Genomic DNA, 21434 nt, shown 5'->3' on the forward strand with positions numbered 1-21434 from the left:
TAATTGTGATTGATCGTAAGACGCCTTTTTGGAATTAAATGCTTTTACCAGGAATGTAGAATTCACAATAAACTCCAACCAAGTTTTAAGAGCACAAGTATCATTTTGACGTCTCAGTTTCCTCCCATGTTGATTCTAACAGATGCATACCAAAGACAGAATATGTGATGCACCAAACCATCCAACGGTGTTAGAAATTATTATTTTGTGCAATTAATCACATTTTTGAGGAGCTAAATGTGCTCAAAATGGCAGAATTTTGCACGTGCATCAGAAGTGGTGAAAATTTTTATATTCATGGGTTTTGTGCTTGAGTATTCAAAAGGCTCAGTGGTGCCCTGTACAAAACTTAACAAATCAGCACCCATGGTGCAATTCAATAGATGTCCAGAGTTAGCGAGGGACATGTAACATCCCAAAACTAAAAAAAAAAATAAATAAAAAACAACTCTGTCGGTGCAAACTTTTCAATTAACTGTGCAACTTAACTGGATTTTTTTGGCCATAGTTTCAGGGGTGATGCTTAAAGACGCTACACGCTCAGATATAATCTCATCGACTTCAATTTTCTTCCGTGCCATCTAAAGACCTTTCAGATGAAAAATTGTAAAAAACTTGAATTTTCATTGAACAGTGTGGCTGTGGCGAGGTGTTTAATTTCAAGGTTTCACTGTAAGCAAAGTTTCACCTGAAACTTAAAAACGGAGGCACATTTGGTATCCTGCTTCAGGTCAGTATCATGTTAGTCTCTCACATTCACACTAAAGCAAGCCATAACTCAGAACTACAATCACTTTTTTTGGCACAGGTACCCGTTTTCTGTTATTCACAGTCACCCACTGGAAAAAGTGCTGGTTGGGCATGCTTCATGCTTTACATAACTGGCAGTCAATGAATGTGCCTCGGCTGTAATTTCAGTCATCAACACCTTCCTTTATAACAAACCACAGCTCCACCATTATTCTCATTCCCTCGCTGGGACTTAAGTTACACGCAGGATTTCTTTACCTGGACTTACTGTATTCGACTGGCTTTACTACAACATGGGATCAAGGATGCTTTTGCTGCTGGTTGTTGCACTGCTTATATTTACTGATCACGGCCAAGGTATTGTATAATGAGATAAAACAAGACAAAATAATGAGTCATAACGTACGTTTACATTCTTTGCATTAATTGCAGGTGTTCCTGAGACACATGAACAATGCTGGATTGTCAGCACATTCACAGATGGTATGTGACATTAAAAATTAAAGCAAATTTTCCAGAGAGTGGTTCAACAATATCTAGAGTTTTTGCATTTCCATTTGCACTCAATTAAACCTGATTAATTTTAAGATATCTTTTGTTTTGTAGCCTCTACTGTTGGAACAGTGCTGACAACTGCAAATCCAATCAACATCCCCAGACAGCATGGCAGACTGTGTAACTGTAAAGGTGAAAGCAAAGCATACAGTGAACAAAACATGTCGAGTTCGCATCTCATCAGTTTATATGTAAGCAGAGCCTCGGTGTTAGCCAAGTGCATTGTCCTGACTCATTCTGCTCTTTTGTCCTTGTATGTGAATCATCCAGGAAAGGGAAGAGAGATGGTGAGCACCCACTGTCTTTGTCAGAAGTCTGGCAGACACAACGGCAAGCGCAAAATATGTGAGTTCAGTGCAGATTTTAAGATTTTTAAAATACTTAAGTAAAATCAATTCTGTATTCAGTAACATAAGCAAAGGGGGAAACTACAGGTGAAAATGTGTTTTTTATGCAATGGTCAGTTTTTAGATTTTGGGCTATTTTAATGCAGTAAAATGTCTTGAAAGACTGAAAAAACATCCAAAATACAGTTTAAGTGTTTATTTTAGTTCAGTTCTGGAAATGTATGCTAAAAGAACATATTTAATTAGATACTTTCTGATTAGCATAATTAAAAATTACATTTGCGAAAACTGTCTTATCAAAGACATCATCTGGGTTAGTTTCATGAGTACATAGTTCAGTTAATTTTGACACTAATGTCTGTTTTTTGTTTAAAGCCACAAATCTCCAGTAGCACTTATGCACACAAAACTTAACAGTTTTAATCCTACCTATACATTTTGAAGGTTTTTATGTTTTGTTTTATTTTGGTATTTGTTCATATAACTTTAATTTGTTTAACATTTTATTCTCAAAAACATGGCAAAGTGTACTTTCTTAATGGCTGTTGACAGTATTTTCAAATTTAAAACAAATAAAAAAAAGAGATATTAGAATTTTCCTTTCTAAAAAAATTTGACTTTTATGTGACCACAAGTGGAGCAAGAATGTTCAGATTGTGGCCTTAGAAATGTATGCAAATCAGTACATATTTAGGTAAATAATGCACCATTTGCTTGTTTACAGTAAATACAAAAAAAAATCTGAAAACTTTTAATATGAAAAACAATTATCTTAATTTAAGTAAAAGACTGAGGCTGAAAAAAAGTGTTAATTACAAATTTGAAAACATTTTGGACAGCTATCTTAAGCTGTTTTTTTTTTCTTTTTTTCCTCATGCCTTTGCTGTATTTGTCTGGATTTTTCCAAACCACAAGTGAAAATATTGTGCCAAAGGAAAAAGAATAAGAATCTGAAGAAGTGCCGCTGGATGAAAGGCGTTAACACCAGGAAGCACGGCCCCAGCGTCCCCATATGAACGACACTAAGACGCAGTATATATCCTTCTATGTGGTGATATCTATGCAGCTGTCACTGTCATACACATTTCTTTGGATACAAGTTGTTGTATTTTTAACTGTTTGACAACAAAAGGTTTTTTTTTTATTGTACATCTATGAAAAACACTGTATGTCCTGCTTAATAAAGTCCTAAAAACATTTTATTTGTTGATTATTTATTGATTAAAAAATAAATACCATGAATTAAAGCATGTTAAGACTTACATTGACTTATAGTTTTATTATTATCACGCGCGACAGAGAAATCTGCAGTTGTTCAAAATGATGAATTACAGTTGGTACCAAAGTATGCAGATATTTTAGAGGACTATATTGGCATTGTTTCTGTTAAGTATTGAATCACTTGTATTAAACTACCTCAAGGGCAGTGTCAGCAGCCACCACAACAACACTCACAAAGCTACTTTTACTTGCTAATAATGAAAACATTTGAACATAAAAACCACTTGGAATAATAAGATGATTTCATTGCCTTTCACTGTATTTTGTGTGATAATGAAAATAAATCTGACATAGTGAACAACAAACTGTAACCTAAATCAAAGTCTATCACACAAAGAACAAATAACATATCAACAGGATATTGACCACCCGGTACCTTCACATTCATTTTACAGTCAGAGGTTCAGACTGTAGAGGGAGCACGACGCCTTTCAGTCTGGATTCCTCAGCGTGAAGGACTCAGTTGGACAGCACAGGGACAGACAGAGCAAACACACCCATCAACATCAGGACACCTCGAGATGTGAAGTGGAGGGCGGAGGCTGAGAGGGAGAGAGGGACGGAAACAGTGACCAGTAAATCTCGTTATATTCGATTCAGCCTTGGATATCTGTGATTGTAATCACAAATATTGAATGAATAATGTGTATTTATATGGCACTTTTCACACAGACTGCACACAGTGCGACAATTTCAATTCAGCAGCAGGAACAAACACAGCAAAGAGATACGTTTTTGTTTTTTTTTTAGATTTTTTGGGGTGTTTTTGCCTTTAATTGATAGGACAGCACAAGTGTGAAAGGGGGATGACATGCAGCAAAGGGCCTAGGCCAGAATCGAACCTGTGGCCACTGCAGCGAGGACACTGCCTCTATACATGGGGCGCCCGCTCTATCCACTGAGCCACCAGGTACCCCGAGAGAAATACATTTAAAAAATAAACATAAAACTATAAAACAATCATGCAATAAAAAAATATATAGAAGATAAAATATATTAACAGACAGCTGCTGGTTAAAGTTTAATAATAATAATAGAAAATATATGTTTCGAGTTGTTCAAGACTGTTGAGCCTGCAAGTCTAATATTTAAAGGCAGAGTGTTGCATGTTTTTGGGGCGTCGAAGATAAAATAAGCATCCCCAACATTTTTTGTAATAACCTTGGAAAGAGTTAAAAGAGCAGCTGTGGAAGATATGAGAGTTCATGGAGAGAAATACATAATAAATAAATAGGTAGCATATGGAATAAGATGCGGTGAGGCCATTAATTGACTTAAAAACTAATAAAATGACTTTAAAATCAGCTCTAAAAGATACTGAGAGGCTGTGTAGGTTACATAAAAATGGAGTTACAGAGTCTCTTTTTCTTTGGTTCCTCTTGAATCAAAAAACTGGGAGCAGTATTCTGAGCGATCTGTATTACAGTACTTCTAAGCATCCTGCTGGCTCAGCAGAGGTCTCACCTTTGCTCTGTCATTAAATGACAAAATTAAGTTTAATTTAACGGGCTGTAAAATTAGGATCAACATCTAAAATGACACTTATTGATAATGAGAGAAATGATTTAGGTGATTTTTTCTTTTTAAATATTATACACAAAACGCAAAATAATCCCACTTTGAACTGATTCTATCACATCAGATAATTTCATTCATTTTTTGCTCATCAGCACATGAAATATCACAAAATTACTGTTGAAGTAAGGCTCACTCACCAGCGGCAGAAAAGGTTTTAGTCTTGTACATTGTGATATTGGTCACAGGGTTCCTCGCCATGCATATGTATGTCCCCTCATTGCCTTTCGTCGTGGGGAAAGTGATCATAGGGCCAGTCATCAGAACCACTGATGGCTGGTTGTTGAAAAACCAGTAGAAGTCACAAACTGGCCGAGAATCAGCGGAGCAGATCAGGATACTGTTGTTGCTACCTTCTCTTAAAAATGGACCAGAGATTGTCACGTGCAGAGGGCCATCTGGAAACACAGAGAGAGGGAGTTAGTTAAATGTGGTTATGCGGTTAAATGTGCTGTTAAGTTATGAATATTGTGCTGCTTTGGCACAAAAATCTTTTTTTTTTTCAGAATCTAATTCGTGTTTCGCAGCATTTCAAAAAACTAATTCAGGTATTTCTGGTCAAACTCAAACCATGTTATAGTAATTAATATCATAGTGAATATAATACACACACCGATTATTAACATCAAATATTTATGTTTACCTGCTCAGCTTTATTGTCTTTAACTGTATACCTGTTTCTGTATTTGTACACCCAAAGCACAGAAAACTGAGTAAAATTCATTGTATTTCTACACTTACTTGGCCATTAAAGTTACAGTTGGTAGTTTTCATGAAAATAGCTGTCACCATATTCTGAAATTTGTAAAATTCAGTGAGTTCTTTGATCAACAGGGCGCTCATGTGCAAGTTTTTATATTTAGTAAAAACAGCAGCAGTCATTTAAGAAATGATGAACCAAATTCACCACATTAGTATAAAAGTTTTGACATATTGAGCTTCAGTTTCTCCATTCAAAATAAGCAAAAATGATATCAACCTTTTTGTTTTCCTGAATAAAAAGTCCAAACATGCATGTAACTTAAAAAAAAACACCTCACGTAATGTCAATAAGATATAACAGAATACAAATTTATAAAAAAGTCAATTTTGACAAAAATGTCATATCGAACCTCGTAATTCTAAGGTGCCGAAATGTCAAATTATGTTTTTTCTTTTCTTTTCACTTTTGTGCTGAGGATGTTAGTATTAACACAGTCATGCAATATTTTAAAATAAACACATTTTCTTAAAAAAACAAACAAAAAAAAACAACAATACTCACAGTTCACCCAGACCGTGTATTTGGGGCTTTTATGTCGGCCAGCCTGATTAGTAGCAACACACTGATACATCCCGTCATCATAAATCGTCACCGGAGTGAAGTACAATGTGTCGTTTTCAAAGTAGTACGACATGTGTGCGTCTGCAGTGGAGTTGTTCATGTTGAGGTACACGCCGTCCTTCATCCAGTGGATGGCGTCATAGGGTCCAGTGACATCACAGGTGAGGGTGAAGTTTTTGTTGTTTATTGGAATTGTTTTATTTTTGATCATCACTGACTCTATTGCCTCTGTGGGAAGAAAACAGCAGAAATAAATTAGTATTTGATCAGCTGTGCATGGAAGGAGCTGATCCCGCTGAATTTTCTTACCAATGACTGTGAGCATCTTGGAGCTTGAGCTGTTCTTTCCTGTCACATTATTGTGGGCCTTGCAGGTGTATTCTCCACTCATATTAAAAGACAAACGGTCAGTTGTATATGTTGAATTATTGCCCACGTTGTTGCCATCGAACCACCAGCTGAAGTAACTGGGAGGCTCTGACGTGGCCGAACAGTAGAAGGTCGCGTAATGTCCCATCTCAGCAAAGGCTGGCCCACGAATCATCGGTGTCTCTGGTCCAACTGCAGCGACAAAGGAGAAAATGGTTTGACATGGTAGCATATTTCAGCAACAAATAATACATTACAGTAAATATATTTTAAGGTCCAGTGTGTAGGATTTAGACGGGTTTATTAGCAGAAATGGAATATAATATAATATGTATGTTTTCTTTAGTGTATAATTAGATTATAAAAAGAATCATGTTTTCGTGACCTTACACTTTAAAAATAAAAAATTTGTTAGGGTCCGGGCATTTTTAAATTTTTAGGTTGACTGAATTTAAGAAGAGAGGTTGAATCATGACAAAATCATCTCAACTTGACTTCTAAAATTCAGCAAACTTTTTACATGTTTAAGGCAGCCCAGGTATTGACTATTGAAGTTAAAACAAATAATTCAGTGTTAAATTAGCTGTTTATATCTACATGGAGAGCGGGTCCTCATCTACAGAGATAGTAGAGAACATTTTTGTGTCAGCCACCAAAGTTAGCAACACCTCTGCAACGAAAGCATCAGAAAAATGATTTTTTTTAAATAAAACTGCTTTATTCAGCGATTTTACTTGTTTAAATTACCGGATCGGTTTGTTCTGGAGAGGAAGAGACCTCTGTGGATAATTTCACTCGCAGTAAAAACCTCCTGGATGTCTGATTCTTAAGTTATCAGTAAAAAAAAGGGGGGAGCACACGTTAGCAGATAGATAGATAATCCGGCTCCTGGTAAAAAAAACTCCTGAACATTAAACACTGAAGGTACTCTAACAGGGAGAAGTTTCTTCTGGCTGCAATATGCAATGCTCACTGCCACTAAATCCCCCTAAATCTTACACAATGTTCCTTTAAAAGTTACTCACAGTTCACAAGGAGCATGTACGAAGGGCTGGTCACGTTGCAGGCATCAATAATAGCCATACACTGATAGTATCCAGCGTCATTTTTTTCCAGCGGGTTGAAGGTGACCGTCTTGTTATCCATGTGAAAAACAGTTCTGTGGTCTTCATGCAGCAGCTCACCATTTTTCATCCAGTAAATATGTACAACAGGTCCACTCACATTGCATGTTAGCTTATAAACATGACCTTCTATGGCAGGATTCATAGGTGGTTCCACTTCTACATAATCGATTGGATCTGAAAACAAACCAAAAAAAAGCCCATCAGTTATTGAGCTCTCTCCTGAGACATCTTTCCTGTTTGATACGTTTTTACAGAAACATGAAAACAGCAATCCAAGTCTCACCAAAAACAGTGAGCATCGTGTATGCAGTGCTGTTTTCGCCAGTGATGTTGTTGTAGGCCTTGCAGGTGTACATCCCACTCATGTCTTTGGTGAGAGGAGGTGTGATGTACTCAGACATACTGGCCACCACTGAACCATTGTAGAACCATTTGTAGGAGCTGGGAGGGTTTGATGATGCGTGGCAGCTGAATGTGACATTGTGTCCTGTCTTTGCCACATTTGGACCAGTGATGGTTGGCATCTGCGGTCCATCTAAAACACACGAATATTACCTTAAATCAATGAAAACATTTTCACCACCGTTAAGACGGTGATTCAATGCAGAAGTGTACATGAATGAAGAAGTCCACGTTGGGATGACCAGACACGATTTGATGTTTAGTTAATTTTACTTGATATTTTTTTGTTGGAGAGTTTTGACAAGTGCTGTACTTAAGTACAGTTTTAAGGTACTTGTACTTTACTTGAGTAAAGTCAGAACTTTTTCCATCACTGGTGGCCACATATAATAATAATGTCTAATGTCTTATCTAATTCCTTTATAGTAATTCATTTCCTATGTTTTTCAGACTTGATTTTTCTAAAATGCAGTATTAAAATGTTTGAGGGTGCTATAGTGAGTACTCACAATAAACTTCCAGAGTGAAGACTGGACTGGATAAGCTGCTCACTGGGTTGGAGGCTACACACGTGTAGTTCCCATTGTCAGATTTCATGACAGGATTGAAAGTGAGGGTGGCGTTTTTCATTGAGAAGTCTCTTGTGTTGTCAGGATACAGTTTGGATCCATCATGCATCCACATAATTGACTCCACATCTCCAGCTGTGTCACAGGTGAGAGAGAAAGTGCGGTTCTGGATCGGCTGAGCTCCGACAATCTTTACTGACGCCATGGTCACGGGAGCTGCGAAGAATCAAAGGATAAAAAAATCTGAATCAGAATCTGGTTTTATTGCCAAGTACATTTATATACACAAGGAATGTGACTTGGTGTTTTGGTGCAAAACAATTAACATAAAAGAAGAATAAAAATAGTGAATTTAAATAGAATGGGACATAAGATAAAAAATATTAAAGCAATTTAAATATATAAAATGACAAAATAGAATATAAAGAACACAAAATGTATGTACAAAAGCTGCAATGGAGGGAAACGGGGAAACAGCGAGCTCGGCCCTGTTCAAAGGTAAGAAAATCAGCCCACTAGCACCTCCCAGGCTCACCGACCTCTTATATCTGATTTATTTAATCAAAACCTAAATGTAAAAATCACAAATTGTGGTGTTGTAAGTATAGATTAGTTGTTTTTTTTCTACCTTTAGATAAAGCCACCTAACTGTTTCGCCCTCCATCCAGTCTAAGTTAAATGTTTGCTGGTTGTAGTAAAAATAATCTCCCAAAAGATCAAACAATGCAGTAATTTACCAAAAACAGTGAGCATCGTGTATGCAGTGCTGTTTTCGCCAGTGATGTTGTTGTAGGCCTTGCAGGTGTACATCCCACTCATGTCTTTGGTAAGAGGAGGTGTGATGTACTCAGACATACTGGCCACCACTGAACCATTGTAGAACCATTTGTAGGAGCTGGGAGGGTTTGATGATGCGTGGCAGCTGAATGTGACATTGTCTCCTGTCTTTGCCACATTTGGACCAGTGATGGTTGGCATCTGCGGTCCATCTAAAACACACGAATATTACCTTAAATCAATGAAAACATTTTCACCACCGTTAAGACGGTGATTCAATGCAGAACTGTACATGAATGGTGAAGTCCACGTTGGGATGACCAGACACGATTTGATGTTTGGTTAATTTCACTTGATATTTTTTTGTTGGAGAGTTACTAAGTACATTTTGACAAGTGCTGTACTTAAGAACAGTTTTAAGGTACTTGTACTTTACCTGAGATTAAAAAAGATTAAAATACTTACAGTTTACTTGAACTGTGTAGGGGCTGCTGGTCATGTTGCTCACAGGATTAACAGCCTGGCAGCGATAATCTCCGTCATCTGAAAGTTGGACTGGGTCGAGAATCAGCGTCTTGTTGTCCATGTGAAAGTTTGTTGCATTGTCAGGGTGAATCAGTTGACCATTTTTCCACCAGTGAATGCTGGTAACAAATCCAGTCACTTCACAGTGCAGACTGAACGGCTCGTTGAGTATTGCAGGTCCACCTGTGTGCTTCACCACAGCTGCTGCTATTGGCTCTAGAGGAGGAGAAATGAACTGAGCAGTTTAGATGATGTATGTAGGTTGAGTGAATATGCCACTGAAATATTTGAAGGTTTAGTTTCACATTTTGGTACACACTCTGATTTGATGCCACATTCACATCTGGCGCAACCTGAAAATCTGCACACCAGCACCTCTAAAGCTCACCAATTTTCACTTTAGCCTATTATTATTAGCCTACATACAAAAAAAACCCAAAGTGTAAAAATATAATATCAGCTTGTTGCCTGGCAACATGATGACAATGCTAAGTTATAGTCCATCACATGACTAGTATAAAACCACAAGTATTTGTTCTTACAGTTTGGTATTTGCATGAATGAAGCAAACTTGATGTGAAATGTTAATTGGTGAGCCTTAGACGTGCTGTTAGGCACATTTTGTTATCTCCAGACAAAGTCGAGCAAGCTGTTTGCTAACTCTGTTCTCCTCAGTTACAAATAACTGGCTCCAGGTTTATATTTAACAGATAGATGCGAGAGTGGGATCAACCCTCAAATTTAACCCTTGGCAAAAAAGTAAATGAGCATGTACAACCCAAAATGCCAAAATATTTCTTTAAAGTGGAAACAGACAACTTTTTCCCCTAGTATTTTAGTGGTGTTACTGTTTCTCAGGTTTACTCTCAGCTTTTATCAGGGCCGAACTACTATCACAGTTACTTCAGTTGTTCCACAATCTGCCATTTCCACAACTGGGGATAGTAAAAGCAAAGGATTTATACTCTTAGGTAACCGGATATAATTACTAATAGCTACCAGAAAAAAGTGCTTTTCCCCTCCTGTTTTGGTTGTGCAATGATTGACACACTTTATGTTGTAAATTGAGCCTTCATTTTAAGACAGAATTATATTTTTAAAACAAATCTAGAAGGTAACCAATCTAAATGCTAATGGTGTCTTTATTCTATAGCCATAGCATTGTACAATCAAAATTTACTTCATAAAAAAAAGTTAAAGATATTATATGCAGGATTTTCTTAAAAATAAAAAGGATTATCTGCAGAATACAGAAAAAAAATCCCTCTCATTCATCGCTTATGATCATAGAGGTGTGCGGTGGTGTACTGTGACACACTGCCCCCTGTCCAGATTTTCTTTTTTACTGCTTTTTTTCGTTGTCCTGGATGTTCATAAGTGTGTACCCCCAAAATGTTCAAGTGAGGTTGGGGCTTTACAAAAAAGGTATCGACCAGCTGCCAGACAGAAAGCAGCAGGCATCCCAAAGGACACAGCGCTTTAAAGACAAATCTAGCAAGGTGAAACGCCGAGCGAGAGTTAATCTGGGGTTGGCTTTTCAGTGGCAAGTGTCCTCACAAACAGTAGCTGACAATCCTGCATAGTTTACCTTTAAAACAAAAACTCTATTTAAACTTTAAAACAATCTCAATGTTTTTGCTGAGAGAAACAAAATCAAAGATGCAAAAAAAATGACCCTCTAAACAAAATCCAATCTTACCCACAATCCTGATGATTGCACTTTTGCTGCTGAACCTGGACGTGACTGTGTTGTGTAACAAGCATCTGTAATTTCCCGAGTTGCTCTCTGTAACCCTCTCGAGCTGGAGCATTGGGCCAAAATGATTTAGGGACGTCCCATTAACCATCCACTGGATCACCGCTGGAGGGCTGGACTCCGCTGAGCACCACAGTGTGATGTCAGATCCTGTTCTGTAGGCGGATTTCATCGGCATGATGGTCATCGTGATGTTACTTGGACCATCTGATGAGGCAACAAGAGGGAAATGTTTTAGGAGTTTATGTTGAGTGACTGGATTTTTCTTAATACATACAGCAGGCCAATATATGTCCACTCACAGCTGATGTTCAGAGACACAGGAGGGCTGATTTCATGGCTCAGGCCATTGGACACGTTGCACCTGAACGGCCCCACGTCATCGCGGGTCACACTGACCAAGGTGAGAGTGGCGCCTCCGTCACTCAGCTGTATCCCCCCACCGGCTGTGACCTCAGAGCTGCCCTTGAGCCAAGCATAAGACAGGGACGAGCCGCTGAGCGCAGAGCACATGAGAACTGCTGTGTCGTTGAACTCCACCAGGTTGGTTGTGTTCGCTGTCAGAGTCACACCTGAAACGGGCACTGTAGAAAGAAGGAAATAACAAACCATTTGTCGAGTTTTGTGGAAATGTGGGATTGCAGTAGACAGGTAATGTTGCATCCTGTCTCAATAGTAGGCAGAGGTTGAAAAGTGACTAATAAGACTTGAAGTGAAGTTTGATTTCGCCTAAAGTTTTTATTGGCCTTGCTAGTGGTGCCGCTCAATGGATGGCGATATCGGACTGTTGGTCAGCGAGTTCACCACTTCAGACTGAAATATCTGAACAATGTTTAAATGGATTACCAATAAACTCTGCAGAGTTATTGATGTGTACCTGAGGTTACAGTTAAATCACTTTGATCCTTTGATCGATTTTATTATGTGCCAATGTTTGGTTTATGGCTAAATATCTTTAAAACGAATGACATTCACATTTCAACGTATCCTACCTCAACGTAGGTTGGGCGTCATCACATTATGTCCTTTACATAAAGCCACTTACACAACGTAAAGTTACGTGGGTTAGATTTAGGAAAGTAAAGTCACATGGGTTAGGTTTAGGAAAGTGAGGTAAAGTTACGTAGGTAAGGAGAAGGATAAGAATCCGCTGGGCGTCATCATGTCATGCAGTTAATGTAAAGTTACTTTCTTAACATAAAGTTATGTAGGTTGTGTTTAGGAGAGTAAAGTTACTTGGGTTAGGTTTAGGAAGGTAAAGGAAGGCATAGTTAGTTTTTTTCTAATTCACAATGAAAAAAAAACATTTACAATGGGATTTTTTTGGTACTTTAAGTATAAATAAGGTGTCAGAATGAATAAAAAAGCTTCAAAATAGAGCTTGTTTATTCAATAAAATTTAAAAATAGAGAGGTTCGTCCACAAATCCTTTAAAGACACCTTCATACACTTGACCTGTACTTTTAAAAGTGGCCCCCAGGCAAAGCAAGAGGTTGCGTTACATGAAGTTTATTTCAGACTGTAACTAACTTCCATTCAAAAGCTGACTCGATCTGCAAGCTGTTGCCAAAGTCAAAGTGACCGCAAATGCCACAGACTCCCGTGCTGCTTTTATTCTTTTGTTGTGCTAATCAAAACGTGGAAGTACACACTCGACTATGTAAACACCTCCTGCTCTTTGTGTTTTTTTATGTTAGCATTTGTATTTAACACAACACAGGAGAGCTTGTTCACATGTATCATGCATGTGTGTGTTTAGATTGAGTTTAATGTCAGGAGTAAAAGGAGGGTGTGAGTTAACACGAAGAGTGATCCTTACCTTGGACTGACAGGGTTAACTGAGCACGAAAAGAATTCACTGCCTGTAATGTGTAAACTCCTGAGTCCTCCAGCTGAAGCGACCTTATAGTCAATGCTGAAGAGGTTGAGTTGAAAGTAACCCTGGCACGCCAACTGTCACCTATGATTTGATCCCCTGGGAATATGATCACAATGATGTCATTGTCGAACAACCATGCCCCTGTAGTTACATTTTCCTGGCTGAAAAGTGTGACTGTGCTGCCGACTGGTAACGGGTTCTCAGAGGCATATATCTTCGGGTCACTTGCAGCTAGAAACAAAAAAGAAGTAAAAGGTTGAGTTTAGTAATCGACTGCATGCAGATATTGCTAAAATATTGTTTAAAGTACTTATATAAAAATCACATAAATCTGCAGGTAGTTTTTTTTTAATCATCAAGATCTATAAACTGGCTCCCGTACTCTGAACTAAATCAATTTAATTTAAAAAAAAAATTAATTAATTATAAATAATTCAGCCTTACCTGATGCAAAGGTTGTCGTGGCCAGAATCAGGACAAATAACAGTGGGGACATTTTACTCCTCTGTTTCTTTTCAGTCTTCTTTGTTGGCTAAATGCACTTCACTCTGGCTGTGGTAAATTCAAATCTGGTACTGCTGTGTAGTCACAGTCGCCTTTTGATCAGCAAATATTTGCACTTCTTCCTTCAAATGTTCTGTTCTCATGATGTGAATGCTAACCCCTACCATCACCATACCGCCCCACAGTCCTGACCACACCTTGTTTTGCCCTGGTCCTCACCGCTCCACACCAGGGAGTGTCCATTTACTGTAAACCTCAGTCGCTCTGCAGCTTTTAACCAACAAGAGGACGTGACGGTGACATTTTGTAAATGTGCTGTATGACTCTTAAAGTTTGACAAAAGCAAAAAGCCATTTAATGTAGCGTTGTTTCTCTGATGCAAAATATACTGTGGGCCTCTGCAACACTTCTTCCCATGATGCAGGTGGAATAAACAATGGAAACTTAAGGAAAAGATTTCGGGGAAAAAGAAACTTATTGAACAGTTAACTTATTAACTATTCAGTAGACTTAAGAGGTCATAGAAAGAAAATAAAGCACACTTGGAATTTTGTTAAATATCCATCACTCATCACTCCACATTTCCATCAATAAATGTCTGTTAGATTTATTTTATAATCAGCTGCATCATTAATAACAATATTAACAGAATTTTATAGAGGAAAATTGACCATCTGTTCCTTTGCTGGATGTTTCCCTTTCTGTTTCTTTGTTTAATATAATTACTACAGAGTTAGCACTGAATTTTTTCGCAAAGGAGATCCAGTTTTTGTTAATTTCATGTAAGACTGGCATTATGGCTTTTGAATGTCTGCTCTCAATAATAAAAAACAGGTCTCTTTTCAATTGTCAATAGTCTTGTTTTTTTCCTACTGATTGTTATTAATGATGATTTTAAAGTTTCTCCATAGTTTTAGGCTTAAAATCAGCCATTACAAAATGAAATGTTTTCTTTCTGTTAGATAGTAAATACAATAATCTCACTTTAATGATAAACAAATTACTCTTCGATAATAAAAAAAGTACTTTTAATAACAAACAAATGCTTTTTCAATAATAAATGCCTTTTTGCAAATAACTGAACTTTTAAAAAATGTAATCTGCGCTTCAGAACTCAGTGTTTGTAAACAGCGATGCACTTTATCTTGTTTTTGTCTTATTTCATTTTTTCTATTCATTGCTATGTGTGAGTTGTCCTATGTGTAAATTGAAGTGTGTTACTTAATGTGCCTTTTAAATTCGCCTCATGGGACAAAAAAAAAAGATACAAATGTGTGTATATATAATTAGGGGGTTATGTTGGGTTTCCATCAAAATAAACCAATAAACCAAATAAAGCCTGTGGGGGTCAGATTATAAAAACACAAAGAAGTGCCCCGATGCAGGTGACAGCAAAAAAGGGCCCAGAGACCAGCGTCTCTGTCTGATATGCGGTTTGCATTAAGACGAGGAAAGGTCAGAGTGTACAATTACTAACCTCACTTAGGCCTTACGAAAATGCAGTGTCACGCCCTGATTGGCCGAGAGGAAAAACGCGCCACGCTGCTCTCAATTCTGTCTCAGGATTCAGGCCCCACACCCTGCGAAACAGGTGATCTGACTAACCGACCATTTGACTCAGAGGAACTGTGACATTCAGATAAAATAAATTGAGGTAAAACTAGAAATAACAGCAAATTCCAACTAATGACAAACTGCTACCAACCCTGTCTCCTAGACATTACATTTGAACGTTGTACACGGAAGGCCAAATAAGATCTTACGGCACACTGTGCAGTAACACTTTATTAAAGATAAAATGATATTGTTTTTTGGCAGGGTAACACAGTTAATCTACCTGTACCTGATTAATGTGTTTGAGGTATGTGGCTGTGCAAAGCATTTTCTGCTCACTTTAAGTCCTCTTAATCATCCAGAGTTCATTGTTTGACACTGAGCACATTTACAGCACACTAAGTCAAAGACACAAATACTTGACATGAGTGATTTTAATTAATTATTTCATAATTTAATCGCTGAATGAAAAAATAAAAAAATTTCAAGACACAAAAGTTGCTGTGAAAGCCGTATTATTGCTCAAATGTTCTCCGAATCCTGTTTTTTTCATTGTATTTGAGTCATCAATGGACTGAATGAGCCACCAACATCTGTGAAAGAGAGGCGGTTATTTGAGTTATTAGTCATGTTACTTTGTTCATATCTTTACAATGTTTGTTTGTTTTTTTTCATCCTGTAGACCTTGTGATTTTTTTCATTTTTTAAATGTTTTCTTTTTCTTTTTTACATTTTTCAGTCCTCAACAATATCAAATAGAATATCTTTGGATTTTGGACAAACAGAAGTTTTTTGAACTGCAAACCGACAGCTTTGATGAAAATGATAGGATCATGGATGCGTTTCACAGACATCACTTTTAAGTGATGATTGTTGTTGCAATCACTAATGCAAATAATTGTCAGTTGCAGCCAAATGTCTCAACAGGAAGCAGAGTTTACCTTATATTTGCCACCTGCTGTACGTATCTAACTATTTAACTCATTATATCTGATTCAAGAGTTGAACTGATCTGAAATATCACAATTTTGAAGGAACAATATACTTTACAGAGAGAAAAATGTTAAATATCAATCCCTAAATTAGAATATTAATTTGAAGTGCATGAATGACAAAAAGTATGATCATTTACAAGCCATTATTCTACAACTTGCCTGGTGATGAGAAGAGAAACCCAACCACCAGTACCAGCAGAAGCAGCCGCACACTGACCGCGTGTGGTTCAGACCCCGACTCTGTAGAGACAAAGTGAGGATGACGTTGGGATCAGAAGGAGAAACATGGAGGTTAATGTCATAACCCAACAAACTCACTTGCTATCACGATGTCTGCGGTGATACTGCTGTTCATGTTGGTGTGATTGTTGAAGGCCAGACAGGAATATGCACCACTCTGGTCCTCGCCGACACTGAACAGCTCCAACGATGGACCCGTAGTGTTCACGAGCTCTCCTCTGAAAGCCCACTGAAGCTGAGCTGGGGGATTTGACTGCGCTGAACAGAGCATGGTCAGATTGGATCCAATAGGAAAGGAAGTTGTGCTCTGTCCATTTACGGTTATTCCCATATTATCTGGACCATCTGAGGAGGAGACAAACACACAGAGGAGAGGCATGCAGCATTTTAGAGCTCTGTTAGCAAAACTAGACGATTATTAACGCAAAATTATGATTGAAATGACGCCTTCCTACTCACAGCTGATTGTCAGGTTCACTGACTCACTGGTGCCATTACTGACATCATTGATCACATGACACCTGAATGGTCCCTGGTCGTAGCGGGTCACGTTAAGTATAGTGAGAGTAGAATTTCCATCAGTGAGCTGAACTCTGTCGCCGGCCGTAACCTCCGAGCTGCCGTTCATCCAGAGTAAAGAGAGCGAGGATCCAGAGGTGACGGAGCATTTAACGACTGCTGAACTGAATTCAATCAGGTCGGTTTGATTCGCCCTTAGCCTCACATTCGAAATGGGCTCTGTGAAAGACAAGTGGATGAGACATGGATCTCAGCACAGTGTACAATGTCAGGCTTTGTTACTACATAAGCAATAAAGGAACAGAGCCATACAAAGAAAAGTATGTTAGTGTTTTATTAGCCTAAACTTTGTTGCCACTTTATTAGGTACGTCTATACAAACTAATGCATTCCAGTACAACAGCAATAACATCTATCTTTATCAGACTTATAATCAGGGCCGGCTCTTGGCATAGGCGATATAGGCGGTCTCCTAGGGCGCCATCTGCTGGAGGGGCGCCGCCATGCCGCCAGTCCTCCTCGGCCTCAAGGGAAAATAATAATGAAATAATAATTTTCTATGCCCACTGGCGCCCTCACTTAGTGTTTTCTGTCTAGAAAAAATATATATATTAACATTACAAATAAATAAACAGTGACATGTTCCTAAATTATGTGCGAGCATGTGATGTGTCGTTATTGGGTGCGGAGGTGCGGGTTAGGTTTAGGGCGCCTAGGGCACCAAATTGGGTAGAGCCGGCCCTGCTTATAATGCTACGTTTTTGTTGTTAATAAGTAAATTTAACTACATGTTTATTAGTGAGATCATGTACTGGTTTGAACTTTATTCAGAGGTGTTTGTAATTATTTTCTTTTTTCCTACAAAAAAGGAGTCAGAGTATTATTTTTAATGCTAAAATGCATAATTTAATTAACGCCTTTACATTGTGTATTGTATGAATATTATAGGAACTACATAAACTTTGAACTACATATAGTCTACATCAGGAGTCCAGATTATCGGCCTGGCTGGTTATTGGGGCTGATATTTGGCATTTTGCTGACTATCTGTATCTGCATTTTATTTTAGTGATCGTCGATAAAATTGAATGATTAAAAAGTGCAAAAAAAGTATCAGCACGGGAGGAACTTTTACTTTGTAAAACCTTGGGGAGCTATTTTTATTCATTCATTTTTCATTTAAATTTTCACTTGACTTTATAAAAAAAAAGCTGCTGGGAACTTGCTGTACATGATGCTGTTCAGTTTTGATTGAACATTTGCTTGTGTTGGAGTTTCTTATATTCCAAACTCTAAATATTAACGTTAAGATTTTCATTTTTATTGTAAATACATATCCGTTTCAAATATCAGTTATCAGTCTCAGTACCTAATAATCAGTGTTGGTATCGGTCCTGAAAAACCAATATCAGTTGACCCCTTGTGTACAGTAATAATGTATGAAATCTATATTCAGTGACCCTAATCATGCCAGCGAAAACACAAATCCTAACCCTCTAACCCGTGAAACTAAAAGAACAAGAAACACAAAAGGACGAGTTAAGGTGAGTGTTGACGGACACAGATACAGACAGAAACTATGACGGTCGTGTGACCAAAACACATGCAGGCTCTTTCAGCAGGCAGTGAGCTTTTTCAGTTTGCTGGTTGTTAGTCCAAATATCACGAGGCAGAAACATAAATTCCTCTGAGAATATTGTTTAGGGATCGTCGTTTCTCATAACATCAGGAACCTGTTTCAGAAGGGTAGTGTCAACAATTAATCAGCACATTTTTCTCTGCTTGTGTGTTGATGTTCACCTTTTTTTAATGCTTGTCAGTTTGGATGTTTGAATTAAAATTAATAAAACTTTACTGACTTATTTGGCTCTTTCTGTTCACACATCTTTATTTGCTCACAAGAGTCATGTTTGTCCTGTTACACCATCTGTTTTATGACATTTCCATTGTGCCTCTAAAACTAATATCCTTGTCGACTGTACACACTCTTAAGTCCCTTGCATGCGTCATTAAATAAGTAATATAAAAATGTATTAAATGTATTAGCTCAACAATCTCAAGAAACAATTTTTCGGGGAGTATCTTTATATGGATTAAAAAGAAAAACTATACAACACTCACATATATTTTTGTGTTTCATTATACTCAACAATGCCATCAGTTAAAGGGTCAGTTCTGTATTTTTATCCTAAAATCTATTTTGTCATATTTTTGCATCTAAATGACTAATGGGAAGAGTAATTTTTGGAAGTGATCCAGAATTGAGTGACAGAGCTGCAGCTGCTCGGGGCATTCATGCACCGTAAAGAACCATCATATTTTCACATCTGAGTAAATTAATGGTTCATTTCAACCAAACAAGAGTCAGTAATTGATGAACAGTGTAAAGATGAACCAAGACGGTTTTGTGAGTTGATGCTGAATTAAGTGTGCTTCACCATGATAAAATTACTGTTAATTTTAATGGAGTCTGGTGGGTTTGGCAAAGCAATTTTAGGGCTTTTACTGGTTAAACAAAAAATAAGTCACTTTTTTAGTCGCCAGACATTTAAAATTATAATATCAGCCTGTCAGTGGCAAAACAAGCACACAGTGGACTAAAATTGAAAGTGCCCTCAAGCCTTGTTACATGGCAGCAGTCTCACTCAATACTCGACCAATTTCAAAATTTCCCCCTAAGTCATCTAGGCACAAAAACATGGGACATTAAGGGCCAGGTTAAAACACAGACGTTACCCTTTAACTCTAAGCCTTCCTTAAAGCACTAACCTAATTAAAAGTCAGTAATAACGATTAATGTAATGAAGGAAATGCAGGATAAATAAGAGCTTTTCACTTGACTTGATTTAACATTTTAGGATCTGATCTTTTCCATGCAGTTCAACCTTTTATATCTACTCAACTCCATCTACTGCAATCTATTTTATCTACTTTATTACATCCACTCTAGTCTATTTTATCTTCTCTACCAATTTTTTTTATCTAATCCATTTTAAAAATATTTTATTTACTTGACTATATTATGTCTTCTACTCCATTCACTTAATTTACTGTACTCTATTTTATGCACTGTACTTTATTTTATATGATTCCTTTCAGTCTACCTTACTCTATTTTAGCTACTCCACTCTTTATATCCTGCTCTACTCTTTAACTGCCCTAATCTATTTTATTTACTCTAATCTTTTCTTCTTTAATCTACTTTTTTTACCCTTATCTTTTATCTACCTTAATCTGTTTTTTTCCTCCTCTAATCTATTTTATCTACTCTGCTCAATGTGAGTGCTTTATGGATAAACTATACATATATCCAGATTGCTCCCATTCTGCAGAGAGGACAGAGCAGTGACTATGTAACTATGAGAAAACACGGCATGGCTGCCAATGCAATGTTTAGGAGAGGCTTTAAATTTTTAAATGGATGAACTATTAAAATTAGTAATGAACATTTGCTGTGTCTCACCCAGAACAGTGATGGAAGCACTGGCCATAAGCTGGGGGTCACTGCTCTGCACTACGTAGACTCCTGAGTCAGCCACCTTGACGGAGCTCAGGGTGAGCACTCCTGTGAGGACGTTGACTGACGCTCTGCCACTGTGACTGGGTGAGACTGTCTGCACGCCCCCTGTCCAGGTGAGGACGGGGGACTCTCCCACTGCCCAGCTTCCACTTGTCAGGGTCGTCGAAGGAGACAGAGACAGCGTCACAGTGTCCCCGACTACAGCAGGGTTAACAGAGGGCTGGACCTCCACAGCAGAGGCCAGGAAACCTGAAAAAGAGAAACTCTGTTATTCGCTGTACCTAAAACAAGACCTTTTCTCCCTAATTTTAACCATGATTATCTAGTTATCATATAACAGAGCTTACCTTGTATTAAAGCCAGCGATACGACAGCCAGGACACTTTTCTCCATTCTTTATCGATGGTCTGAGGACGTCTTCAGTATTCCTCCTCTATTATACTTGTACATTACGTCCAGCCCCCTGCCCATAAATACCTGCAGCAGCAAACCCCAGTTCTTATCTGCAGGTGGTTTCTGGTTATTTGGTGTTCACTCTTGTCAAACTTACAAAAGATGCATGACATTTTTCGTTTGCCATCTTGGGTGAAGTTCTGTAAACAGCCAATGAGCAAGATGACAAATTATGACAGAAGGTATGTGAGGCAGGACTGAGGGGGCAGGGGTTATGGATGGCGTTATTTATACATATTTTAACTAAATAAATAAAATTTAAAGGAAGGTTTGAACTGTTTTTCCTCATCAGGTTCAAGTTTGTCTTTGCTTTGCTGACGTATTAAGCAAGGGCTAGATTTTGAGGTTGTTTTCCTTTTTTTGACTTTCCACCCCTACTCTTGAAAGTTTCGGTGTACCCATATGAAACCATC

At 37.9% G+C, this 21434-nt stretch overlaps 3 protein-coding genes across 3 annotated transcripts; 1 reads left to right on the forward strand and 2 right to left on the reverse strand.

The window, feature by feature from the left end:
- Window positions 1-782: 782 nt before the first annotated feature.
- LOC148188269 (uncharacterized) lies at window positions 783-2852 on the forward strand. Its single transcript, XM_088084326.1, has 5 exons — window positions 783-1107; window positions 1183-1233; window positions 1357-1437; window positions 1576-1650; window positions 2568-2852. The coding sequence occupies exons 1-5, from the start codon at window positions 1044-1046 to the stop codon at window positions 2666-2668; spliced, it is 372 nt and encodes a 123-aa protein (XP_087940452.1). The 5' UTR covers window positions 783-1043; the 3' UTR covers window positions 2669-2852.
- Window positions 2853-2904: 52 nt separating this feature from the next.
- LOC121945135 (cell adhesion molecule CEACAM5-like) lies at window positions 2905-13940 on the reverse strand. Its single transcript, XM_088084321.1, has 13 exons — window positions 13681-13940; window positions 13177-13467; window positions 11660-11941; window positions 11301-11564; window positions 9542-9817; window positions 9037-9288; window positions 8240-8515; window positions 7612-7863; window positions 7227-7502; window positions 6142-6393; window positions 5773-6060; window positions 4649-4906; window positions 2905-3475 (listed from the first exon to the last, which is right to left on the reverse strand). The coding sequence occupies exons 1-13, from the start codon at window positions 13730-13732 to the stop codon at window positions 3393-3395; spliced, it is 3102 nt and encodes a 1033-aa protein (XP_087940447.1). The 5' UTR covers window positions 13733-13940; the 3' UTR covers window positions 2905-3392.
- Window positions 13941-16437: 2497 nt separating this feature from the next.
- On the reverse strand, window positions 16438-21143 carry LOC148188270 (cell adhesion molecule CEACAM1-like). Its single transcript, XM_088084889.1, has 5 exons — window positions 20916-21143; window positions 20512-20817; window positions 16989-17267; window positions 16608-16874; window positions 16438-16529 (listed from the first exon to the last, which is right to left on the reverse strand). Exons 1-5 carry the CDS (start codon window positions 20959-20961, stop codon window positions 16438-16440), a joined length of 990 nt encoding a protein of 329 aa, XP_087941015.1. The 5' UTR covers window positions 20962-21143.
- Window positions 21144-21434: the final 291 nt, after the last annotated feature.

The sequence above is a fragment of the Plectropomus leopardus genome, chromosome 11 (assembly GCF_026936395.1).
Source record: "Plectropomus leopardus strain MGB_pleo_1.0 chromosome 11, ASM2693639v1, whole genome shotgun sequence".
Classification (NCBI taxonomy): domain Eukaryota; kingdom Metazoa; phylum Chordata; class Actinopteri; order Perciformes; family Serranidae; genus Plectropomus; species Plectropomus leopardus.

Coding starts and splice junctions, on each gene's coding strand:
- LOC148188269 (XM_088084326.1), top strand. CDS start 1,044: ATGGGATCAAGGATGCTTTTGCTGCTGGTTGTTGCACTGCTTATATTT. Junction 1,234..1,356: donor TGTCAGCACATTCACAGATG/GTATGTGACATT, acceptor TTTGTTTTGTAG/CCTCTACTGTTGGAACAGTG. Junction 1,651..2,567: donor CAACGGCAAGCGCAAAATAT/GTGAGTTCAGTG, acceptor CCAAACCACAAG/TGAAAATATTGTGCCAAAGG.
- LOC121945135 (XM_088084321.1), bottom strand. CDS start 13,732: ATGTCCCCACTGTTATTTGTCCTGATTCTGGCCACGACAACCTTTGCA. Junction 11,565..11,659: donor TGTGTCTCTGAACATCAGCT/GTGAGTGGACAT, acceptor TTGCCTCATCAG/ATGGTCCAAGTAACATCACG. Junction 4,907..5,772: donor ATACACGGTCTGGGTGAACT/GTGAGTATTGTT, acceptor CTGTGTTTCCAG/ATGGCCCTCTGCACGTGACA.
- LOC148188270 (XM_088084889.1), bottom strand. CDS start 20,961: ATGGAGAAAAGTGTCCTGGCTGTCGTATCGCTGGCTTTAATACAAG. Junction 17,268..20,511: donor TGCTTCCATCACTGTTCTGG/GTGAGACACAGC, acceptor TGTCTTTCACAG/AGCCCATTTCGAATGTGAGG. Junction 16,875..16,988: donor AGTGAACCTGACAATCAGCT/GTGAGTAGGAAG, acceptor TCTCCTCCTCAG/ATGGTCCAGATAATATGGGA.